This window comes from Salvelinus alpinus, chromosome 36 (genome assembly GCF_045679555.1).
Source record: "Salvelinus alpinus chromosome 36, SLU_Salpinus.1, whole genome shotgun sequence".
In the NCBI taxonomy this organism is placed as follows: domain Eukaryota; kingdom Metazoa; phylum Chordata; class Actinopteri; order Salmoniformes; family Salmonidae; genus Salvelinus; species Salvelinus alpinus.
In genome coordinates, this window is record NC_092121.1 from 5,644,911 (window position 1) to 5,656,446 (window position 11,536).

The 11,536-nt window shown below is 42.3% G+C and overlaps 1 protein-coding gene across 1 annotated transcript; it reads right to left on the bottom strand.

The window, feature by feature from the left end:
* Positions 1 to 240: 240 nt before the first annotated feature.
* Positions 241 to 11,034, bottom strand: LOC139565475 (NEDD8-conjugating enzyme Ubc12). The gene is made up of 6 exons (XM_071385850.1): positions 10,617 to 11,034; positions 8,842 to 8,936; positions 8,503 to 8,541; positions 2,964 to 3,067; positions 2,765 to 2,828; positions 241 to 1,216 (listed from the first exon to the last, which is right to left on the bottom strand). Exons 1-6 carry the CDS (start codon positions 10,729 to 10,731, stop codon positions 1,076 to 1,078), a joined length of 558 nt encoding a protein of 185 aa, XP_071241951.1. The 5' UTR covers positions 10,732 to 11,034; the 3' UTR covers positions 241 to 1,075.
* Between the last annotated feature and the right edge of the window lie 502 nt (positions 11,035 to 11,536).

Here is an 11,536-nt window from a genome sequence, read left to right on the forward strand (position 1 = left end):
GAGCCTTGACTGGTTAAATAGGCCTGTGAGTTTACTGTATCACTGTTTTATGGGAATAACTCATTATGGCCTCAACATTTCTGAACACAGCCAAACTGAAAGCATCTTGATGAATTCATAAAGTACAATTAAATGTTATATTGGCTGTATAACTCAGGGTAGAGTTTGGTTATAAAATAAACCTTTAATTCAATAAAGCCGCATTGACATAAGTTGTAGTTTGTATAGACGTTACAATAATTATCATTCAAGTTCGATATTTTATTTAACATAATTCATATTGCAGTCATTGTGAACAGCTGGGATTTCAATATACACAATATAATTGTAACATTGTAAGCCTCCCCCCCCCCCCCAATGAAATCTAACGCCCACCCAGAAAACCATAACAAAACTAAAAAGATCTCCCAATCCCACAACAGCCCTGCCTCCATTACTGATCCTGTCAATCTATGTCTGCGTCAGTCCTGTCAAGTCAGTCCTCTGCCAGTGTGTCTATGGCCTGTATTATGCATCTGGGTTGGTATGGGTACCTGTCTGAAACACGTGTGCGCATGTGATAGCATATGCCTTGCGTGTCAGTAGGCATGTTGTTGAGGCGTGTGTGTGTGTATATATGATAAGTTTCGCCACCAAACATGGGTGCGATCCGTCAGGTTCAGAGCTCTCGTAATCGAGAGGCCTCGCATAGTGTTCAAAACATACAACGCGATCCTTTAGTAAAAGGGAGGTGTCTAAGTGCGTATCTCGGTTGTGTGTTTTCGTCCTTGTCCGCGAGTGGGAGGATCAGTTGGCATGTCTATCTCCGCAAAATAACAACTGTGGGCATCAGCGTAGTGGCAATATACCGATTCTCTGAGCGACATTCACTGACCATGCAAACCTGTCATCTTTACCTTCGGACCCCCTCCCTTCCCCCGAGTGAACCCCACCCCCCAATACTTTCCCCTCCCGGCTCCATCGACCCCCTCCCTCCCCGACCGCTCAAGTTTGTGTATCAGTCAGTGTCTCAGCGTGTGTAAACGGTAATGCGTCTTGGGGAAGAAAAAAAAAGAAAAGCGACATGGGCAAGGAGCTATTTGAGACACCGCTCAAAATACGTGGCGCCAACATAGCCCCCCCGCAGCGACCGCTGGACATTCTGCTCAAAGAGCCGTCGGTTCGTCTGCAGGACCTCCGCCGCCTCTTTGTTCAAGGGGTCCTCTGGATTTGGCTCCTGAAGAGGAGTAGAAGGGCGTGGTTATTTGCCAGGTGTTCCTACCTGCTCCAACCAGTCGCTCAATCTTTCAGAATTTGAAAGTTATGCCATTATACAGTGTATTCGGAAAGTATTCAGACCCTTTGACTTTTCCCACATTTTGTTACGTTACAGCCTTGTTCGAAAATTGATCAAATAGTTTTCCCCCCTTTATCAATCTATACACAATACCTCATAATGACAAAGCAAAAACAGGTTTCTGGATTTTTCTTCTAATTTATATAATAAAAAAAACAACGGAAATATCACATTTACATAAGTATTCTGACCATTTACTCAGTACTTTGTTGACACCTTTGGCAGCGATTACAGTCTTGAGCCTAATTGGGTATGACACTACAAGCTTGGCACACCTGTATTTGGGGAGTTTCTCCCATTCCCCTCTGCAGATCCTCTCAAGAGCTGTCAGGTTAGACGGGGAACGTCGATGCATAGCTATTTTCAGGTCTCTCCAGAGATGTTCAATCTGGATCAAGTCCGGGCTCTGGCTGGGCCACTCAAGGATATGGAGAGACTTGTCCCGAAGCCACTCCTGTGTTGTCTTGGCTGTGTGCATAGGGTTGTTGTCCTGTTGGAAGGTGAACCTTCGCCCCAGTCTCAGGTCCTGAATGCTCTGGAGCAGATTTTCATCAAGTATCTCACTGTACTTTACTCCGTTCATCTTTCCCTCGATCCTGACTAGTCTCCCAATCCCTATCGCTGAAAAACATCCCCACAGCATGATGCTGCCACCACCATGCTTCAACATAGGGATGGTGCCAGGTTTCCTCCAGACGTGACACTTGGCATTCAGGCCAAAGAGTTCAATCTTGTTTGTCATGGTCGGAGAGTCCTTTAGGTGCCTTTTGGAAAACTCCAAGCGGACTTTCATGTGCCTTTTACTGAGTGGCTTCAGTCTGGCCACTCTACCATAAAGGCCTGATTGGTGGAGTGCTGCAGAGATGGTTGTCCTTCTGGAAGGTTCTCCCATCTCCACAGAGGAACTCTGGAGCTCTGTCAGAGTGACCATCGGGTTCTTGGTCACCTCCCTGACCAAGGTCCTTCTCCCCCTTTCTCAGAGCTTTACAGACAATTCCTTCGACGTCATGGCTTGGTTTTATGCTCTGACATGCACAGGTGTGTGCACCTTTCCAAATCATGTCCAATCAATCAAATTGTAGAAACATCAAGGATGATCAATGGAAACAGGATGCACCTGAACTCAATTTCTTGTCTCATACCAAAGGGTCTGAATAATTGTGTAAATAAGGTATTTTTAATTTTTAATACATTAGCAAAAATGTCTAAAAACCTGTTTTCACTTTGTCATTAAGGGGTATTGTGTGTAGATTGAGGAAAAAACTATTTAATTCATTTTAGAATAAGGCTGTGACATAATGTGGAAAAAGTCAAGGGGTCTGAATACACTGTACATCCTGCTACATTCCTGATTCTAAGCATGGTGAACAAGGAAGAGTAATCAAACTTGGCTAGGCAAAATTGGAAATAGAATATCCCCGTACTCACTAGAAATAGATACTGTAGTCCATATATGATGGAGTTTACTGTCAACACAGGCTTCCAGTCCTCTCTGTAAGAGAAAAATAGATGTTAAAAGACACTGCTCAGTATAATAATATAATAGTCAAAATGTGGAATTCTGTAGTCATTCGGAATTATCAAATGACACAACAAAAACAAAGTGACTACGGTGCAGGTGGTGTACCTCAAGATATTTAGGCAGACATTGCCCTCCAGGTCAATGTTTGGGTGGTACACCATTGTCTCACACTTGACCTTCGGGGGATCATGAGGGTAGCCCTGTCCTACCTGGAAAACAGAGCAGTCACAAGAAGTCAAAGGAGGATCATCTCTGACCTTATATCCATTCACTTTCTTTCGACTTACAACCGTGTTATTAACAACTTACTTACCAACAAATCTTGCTTACCAACAAGATTGTTAAAGACATGATCGGGAACTTAGGCGACTGTAATTTATTTATTTTTTAAACCTCCCGCTTTGGCCTGAATGTGTCAATGTGTAGTTCATACATGCATAATCTATGATCTGAATTACTGTCTTACCTCAATTAGCCACGAAATCCCTAGTTTGAAAGTGACTGTTTTTCTGGAAGCCGTATTCTATCATTTCCCCCCACGTGAGCCAGCCCCTAGCAGTTTGAGATCAAGCCAATGAACTTCAGCCCTCGCCATTTAAGTGCGAGCTAGCAAGACACACACACAGCCGAGCCAGAGAGAGAGAGCAATGACGTGGTGCAAATATCTTCATTTACCATGAGTGTACAAAACACTATGGACACCTGCTCTTTCCATGGCTTAGACGGACCAGGTGAATCCAGGTAAAAGCTATGATCCCTTATTGATGTCACTTGTTAAATCCACTTCAATCAGTGTAGATGAAGGAGACAGGGAAAATGGTTTTTAAGCCTAGAGACAATTGAGACATGGATTGTGTATGTGTGCCATACAGAGGTTGAATGGGGAAGACAAAAGACTTAGAGGCCTTCAGAAAGTATTCATACCCAACTTACTGCACATTGTTGTGTTACAGCCTGAATTCAGAAGAGTAAAAATCTTTTTTTGCATAAGTTCACACCCCTGAGTCAGTACATGTTAGAATCACCTTTGGAAGTGATTACAGCTGTGTCTAAGAGCTTTGCACACCTGATTTGTATAATATTTATCCATTATTCTTTTCTAAATTCTTAAAGCGCTGTCAAAATTGGTCATTGCTAGACAACCATTTCCAGGTTTTGTCATAGATTTTCGAACAGATTTAAGTCAAAACTGTAATTCGGCCACTCAGGAACATTCACTGTCTTCATGGTAAAGCAACTCCAGTGTAGATTTGGACTTGTGTTTTAGGTTATTGTCCTGCTGTAAGGTGAATTCATCTCCCAGTGTCTGGTGGAAAGAAGACAACCAGACTTTCCTCTAGGATTTTGCCTGTGCTTAGCTCCATTCCTTTCTTTTTTATCCTCCTTAGTCCTTAATGATTACAAGCATACACAAAACATGATGCAGCCACCACTATGCTTGAGAATATTTACTGAGTGGTACTCAGTAATGTGTTGTATTGAATTGGCCCCAAACATAACACTTTGTATTCCGGACAAAAAGTTAATTGCTATGCCACATTTTTTTAAAGTATTACTTCAGTGCCTTGTTGCAAACAGGATGCATGATTGTTATTATGTACGGACTTCCTTCTTTACACTGTCAATTACGTTAGTATTGTGGAGTAACTACAATATTGTTGATCCATCCACAATTTTCTATCACAGCTTTTCTATCTCAGCAACTGTTTTAAAGTCCCCATTGGCCTCATCGTGAAATCCCTGAGTGGTTTCCTTCCTCTCCGGCAACTGAGTTAGCAAGGACGGCTGTATCTATGTAATGACTGGGTGGATTGAAACACCGTCCGAAGTGTAATAAATAACTTTACCATGCTCAAAGGGATATTCTGCTATTTTTTATTTTTTTTTACCCAATTACCAATAGGTGCACTTTTTTTGTGAGGCAACCTCCCTGGTTTTTGAGGTTGAATCTGTGTTTGAAATGCACTGCTCGACTGAATGACCTTACAGATAATTGTATGTGTGGGGTACAGAGATGAGGTAGTCATTCAAAAAGCATATTGAAACACTATTATTGCACACTGTCAGTCCATACAACTTGTGGCTTGTTAAGCCCTTTTTGTTTTACAACTTAACTTGCTTGCCATAAGAAAGGGGTTGAATACTTGACTCTAGCCATTTCAGCTTTTAATTTTTAATGAATTTGCAATCATTTCAAAAAACAATTCCATTTTGACATTACGGGGTATTGTGTGTAGGCCAGTGACAACAAAAATCTCACTGTAATCCATTTTCAATTCTGTAACATAACTAAATGTGGAAAAAGTCGAGGGATGTGAAGTTTTCTAAACGGGGTGCCAGGCGCACCGGTTTGTGCCAAGAACTGCAACACTGCTGGGTTTCACGCTCAACAGTTTCCTGTGTGTATCAAGAATGGTCCACCACCCAAAGAACATCCAGCCAACTTCACACAATTGTGGGAAGCATTGGAGTAAACATGGGCCAGCATCCTTGTGAAACGCATTCGATACCTTGTAGAGTCCATGCCCCGACAAATTGAAGGGGGTAGGTGCAACTCAATATTAGGAAGGTGCTCTTAATGTTTTGTAACAGCGTATTTGATTTAGTACACAATTTTCAGAGGTCACTTTTTCTTGTGAGCTTTACTTTTCAGAACTACTGGCAAAAAAGTTTACACAAGTCCTGGGCAATCTCTTTAAGGCATTTAGAATCAGAAAAAAACAAAAAGAGAACAGCTTTATTCTAAAAACTTGCAGCAGCACAACTTTTCTTAAAGGTCCAGGGCAGCCATTTTTATCTCAATATAAAATAATTTCTGAGTAACAAATAAGTACCTTACTGAGATTGTTTTCAATTCAAAATGGTAAACAAGAAGCCAAAACAGCTTCCTAGCAAAGAACAGTTTCTCAAGCAAGAATTTTTCTAGGACTGTTCTGAGTGGAGGGGGAAAAAAATAACTAGCTGTTATTGGAATTAAGGTTTGGAAATCCCTTCCTCAATTGTCTATTAACCAATGTCCACCTAGTGATATCACCAGACAGGCCAAACCTCTGTCCCACTAAAACAGGCTGTCTTTTCAAATCAGCTCTTACATTAAAAAGGACATTATAGCTTTCACAGTATTATTCTATCATCATAGTGTTGTCCATTTATTAGGCACACCACCCCGTTCATGAAAATGGTTTGCACCTACAGACAGTGAGTCACGTGGCCTGCTATATAAAGCAGGCAGACAGGCATCAGGGCATTCTGTTACTGTTTGATTGAACGTTAGAATGGGCTAAATGAGTGACCTAATCGACTGAGCGTGGTATGATCGTGCTAGGAGCGCCGGTTGCAGTATCTCAGAAACGGCTGGCCTTTCACGCACGATAGTGTCTAGGGTTTACCGAGAATGGTGCAGACAAACAAAAAACATTCAGTCAGCGGCAGCCATGTGGGTGAAAAGTGCTCGTTGAAGGGAGGTCAAAGGAGAATGGCAAGAATCGTGCAAACTAACAGGCGGGCCACAAACGGCGCAGTACAACAGTGGTGTGCAGAACGTCTTCTCGGAACTCACAACTCGTCGGACCGTGTCACGGATGGGCTACTGCAGCAGACGACCACACCGGGTTCCACTCCCATCAGCTATAAACAACAAGAAGCGCCTCCAGTGGGCACGTGATCACCAACACTGGACAATTGAGAAGTGGAAAAAACATCACCTGATCCAACAAATCCAGGTTCCTGTTGCGTCATACTGATGGCAGAGTCAGGATTTGGCGTAAGTTGCATGAGTCCAAGGCCTCATCCTGCCTGGTACAGGCTGGTGGCAGTGGTGTAATGGTGTGGGTACTGTTTTCCTGGCACACATTAGGTCCCTTGATACCAACTGAGCAACGTTTGAACACCACACCTTATAGAATCCATACCCCAAAGAATTCAGGCTGTTCTGGAGGCAAATGAGGGTTCGACCCAGTAGTAGGTGGGTGTACCTAATAAAACCTGGCCACTGATTATAAACTGAGTAAGAAACGTCCTCTCACTGTCAACTGTGTTAATTTTCAGCAAACTTAACATGTGTAAATATTTGTATGAAAATAACAAGATTCAACAACTTAGACATAAATCGAACAAGTTCCACAGACATGTGACTTACAGAAATGGAATAACGTGTTCCTGAACAAAGGGGTTTCAAAATCAAAAGTAATAGTCAGTATCTGGTGTGGCCACCCGCTGCATTAAGTACTGCAGTGCATCTCCTCCTCATGGACTGCACCGGATTTGCCAGTTCTTGCTGTGAGATGTTACCCCACTCTTCCACCAAGGCACCTGCAAGTTCCCGGACATTTCTGGGGGGTGGGGGGAATGGCCCTAGCCCTCACCCTCCAATCCAACAGGTCCCAGACGTGCTCAATTGGATTGAGATCCGGGCTCTTCGCTGGCCATGGCAGAACAACTTACATTCCTGTCTTGCAGGAAATCACGCACAGAATGAGCAGTATGGCTGGTGGATTTGTCACGTGCCACGAGGGAAGAGGATGTCTTCCCTGTAATGCACAGCGTTGAGATTGCCTGCAATGACAACAAGCTCAGTCCGATGAGGCTGTGACACACCGCCCCAGACCATGACGGACCCTCCACCTCCAAATCGATCCCACTCCAGAGTACAGGCCTCGGTGTAACGCTCATTCCTTCGACGATAAACGCGAATCCGACCATCACCCCCGGTGAGATAGAACCGCGACTCGTCAGTGAAGAGCACTTTTTGCCAGTCCTGTCTGGTCCAGCGACGGTGGGTTTGTGCCCATAGGCGACGTTCTTGCCGGTGTTGTCTGATGAGGACCTGCCTTACAACAGGCCTACAAGCCCTCAGTCCAGCCTATTGCGGACAGTCTGAGCACTGATGGAGGGATTGTGCGTTCCTGGTGTAACTCGGGAAGTTGTTGTTGCCATCCTGTTCCCGCAGGTGAGATGGTCTGGTGGTGGTCTACCACTGCGAGGACAATCAGCTGTCCGCCCTGGTTCCCTGTAGTGCCGTCTTAGGTGTCTCACAGTACGGACATCGCAATTTATTGCCCTAGCCACATCTGCAGTAGTCATGCCTCCTTGCAGCATGCCTAAGGCACATTCACGCAGATGAGCAGGGACCCTGGGCATCTTTCTTTTGGTGTTTTTCAGAGTCAGTAGAAAAGCCTCTTTGGTGTCCTAAGTTTTCATAACTGTGACCTTAATTGTCTACCGTCTGTAAACTGTTAGTGTCTTAACGACCGTTCCACAGGTGCATGTTCATTAATTGTTTATGGTTCATTGAACAAGCATGGGAAACAGTGTTAAAACCCTTTACAACGAAGATCTGTGAGGTTATTTGGATTTTTATGAATTTTCTTTGAAAGACAGGGTCCTGAAAAAGGAATGTTTCTTTTTTTTGCTGAGTTTATATATAAAGCACAAGGAAATCACATTTCTGACTGCACTGGGCCTTTAACCATTCAAAACTGACATCAAAAACATTGGATACCAAATTGTGACCCTAAAAACATCACAAAACAATAGCCATCAAGCAGGTGTGATGCCATTAAAAACAGTTTTGTGTGACAGTAAAGCAAGGGTGTAGTGACTCATGTCGTCCTGATGTCTGCCCACCCACATTAAGCCCCCTTACCTTAAAGCTGAAGACAAACTTTCCCCCTTTGTAAAAGCCCTAAAAAGAGAGAAAATAACCTGAGAATGTGTTTACATATGGGTTTCTATGAATGCTGTTCATAGCCTGTTTGTTGGGTTGGCATGACATGTCAATGTACAGCGCTAAATAATACATTGTGTACAAAGTATTTATCTTTGGATATTAGTTGATAAGCCACCACGTTAGCATTAGAACCCATTCATTAGTTGCAACTGTACAAGTTTGAGTACAATAGTTAAATGTTTAATAAACACATATGACATATGGAGGATTCTCTCTGACAAGTAGCTACAGATTGTTTCAGGAAAGAGTGAAGACCTCGTCTGGTGAGATGATGAGTTTGAAGTTGAGCAGATCATCTTGGTCGGGGAAGACGATCTCGCACGTCTTTGGGAGGTTCAGCTCATTGATGTCTGCGAGGAGAAAATGTATATGTCTCAATGAATAGCAGTCGTTTGCATCGATTTCCCTTCAGTTACATGCATGAAACCTGCCTGGCAAAAATATGAAAACAAAAAAGTCTTCTTATCCGCATTTTTTTTAAAAAATTTACGGACAAAAAGTGGCGTGTAAATGGCATTGAAGAAGGCACCTGAGCAGCGCAGTCCAATGAACACAGTCCAATGATTCCTTCTGAAGTGCTGGGGTGATCCCACACCTGTGGTGGGATTTCCCTCTCACTCTGAGGTCTTTCAAACTGTAATGGTTGCCCTGCAGTATTTCCTATATTCTGCTTTGAATAACAACTCTGATCTTTTTCTACAAGTTTAATATGCAAACAGAGTCAGTTCACTTCAAATGGAGGAAAACCAACTTGTGACTATGTTGTGGTCCTCTAGCCTAAAAGCTAAACAACATTCTTTAGGTATATAGGTCCCGTTGGTTTTAGGCAGCCTTCATCCACTATGAAATGGAGATTAGCTTTGTCTTTCAAAATCATGGCTTGAGTCAAAAGCCAACTGGATATCTTATATGGGGTCCGTGGTGTTACAAGGTTCACGAACCAAACAACTGAGCCATTGGAACAAAACCACCACACTCATCACAGGGGTGGTTTGAATTTCATTATCCAAGTAGCTGGGAAAACATTTGTTTTCATAGCATTTCCTCATTTTGGATAGCTGGAAATGTCACATTCACGTTTGAATCAATGTTATTAGCTAAAGACCTGGCTTAACAATTCTGTAACTTTATAAGGCTGAGAGATTATAAAACAATATTCATATTTCTTGCCATTCAACTCCCAGTCAGTCTTGTCACGTGTTCTGTCATGAAAGGTATGAAAAGTTTAAAATGTCTCACATGTATTGATATCATTAAATAGCCTATCTACATGTTGTACACAGTTACTTTGTGACAAACAGTGAAATCCAGCACACTGGCCAGAAACTATGTCTGTAACCTAGGTAAGCGTGGCAAACATCCTTGCTAGTGATAGCTACTTCAAGTCAGTATAGCTAACTAGCAATGTATAAGTTGCTGACTAATGAAAGTCAACGGTTACTTTTACGTTACTCAATAACATCAATCGTGATATCCACAATAGTGGAAGACACATGTGACATTTTGTTGAATAATGAACAACTACATCCACGTTTTTGAACTAGTTAGCATCAGACCGAAGTAGCAAGCTAACTAACTTCATCTGTTTAATGGGTATAGCTACTGGTAGCTTGTGTTTTCTCTTTTGCACAAACTGCTTAGTGGCACATCTAAATTGAAACATTGATAACTTGGCTAACTACTGAACAAATAACGTTATACAGTAAGTTGGGTAGCTATCTAAGTCACTTACCTAGCAGGGCAAACGAACTAACTAACAAGAAGTGCTGTAAATATGAGTTGACTCCCTGGCTTCACCATCTTCTGGCTGCGACGTTTGAGTTTTGTTTTCATAATAGCTAGCTAGCTAACGTTAGCCAGATGGCTAGCTAACTAATTAGCCAACTAGCCAGCTCAGCCTCCTATGGCAAAACACACTCGTTTTAGTTGTGTCTTTCTTTATTAACCATGTGGACAGACACGTTAATTAAACAAACATGTCCATGGTTTAAAAATAAATTATCTGATTTTAAAGAAGCCAGTTAGCCTACCTTTCTGTATTCGAAGCTGGGCCGCGCTTGCTTTTTTACCCCCGGCTCCTGTTCTGTTTCCTCCAGCAGATTCCTCGTCTTTCTTCTGCTGCTTCAGAGAAAAGAGCTTAATCATCTTCAATTAGTTTATTGAAGATCTATATTTCAGGTCCTTCAATTAGAAACAGCTCTTTGTCTTAAATTTATGGAGAGAGTTATGACTCAGTACAGCACCGTAATGTTGTTGGAGCCGGTGCGTCTCAGCTACAATATCGGAAGACAAGCTGATAGCCTAGCTCGGTAGCACTGCTGCGTGAGACAGTAACGTTACGATGCCAAGGTAGCGAGTGAAGGAAGGGGGTAGTTCTGAAAGAACAGTGGAGGTACACAAACTGGACCAGTTTGTTTCTGTTGATATGAAATCATAGGATATTGCCTAGTTGGGCTACTCATATGCATAAGCTTTATTTAACTTACACTCATATTGGAGGGTTAGAGACTGCATATGTTAATATTTTCTGGTTGCGGAACAGCACCCTGAAGTATACAAGGACAAAACAAAACAGAAACTATTTGATTCAGATGTACAATGTTAAATCAGTGTTGTACATAGCTTACACAAAATAATAATGCACATATGTATTTGCAGCACCACACCAGACAGTACTTTGTCTCTCAGGCAAGAACAATATGCTTGGAAAATGATTGAAAAAAATATTTATCACATTTAATTATGACTAGCTCAGTATTGAGTACCATAGTATGAGTCATAATTACTTTTCCACCATTCATTTTTCCCATAGGGGAAACAAGGGCTGTGTTTCGTGTAGGCTTACCCTGGAGTGACATTTTGATAACTATAATTCACTTTAGGACAAGGAGACTTATCAATGTATTTACCTGCCAAAAAATGAAATGCTAATTAGCTGATATTGTGACTA

Coding starts and splice junctions, on each gene's coding strand:
- LOC139565475 (XM_071385850.1), bottom strand. CDS start 10,731: ATGATTAAGCTCTTTTCTCTGAAGCAGCAGAAGAAAGACGAGGAATCT. Junction 8,937..10,616: donor CCAGCTTCGAATACAGAAAG/GTAGGCTAACTG, acceptor TTCTCCTCGCAG/ACATCAATGAGCTGAACCTC. Junction 8,542..8,841: donor TCATCATCTCACCAGACGAG/GTCTTCACTCTT, acceptor CTCTCTTTTTAG/GGCTTTTACAAAGGGGGAAA.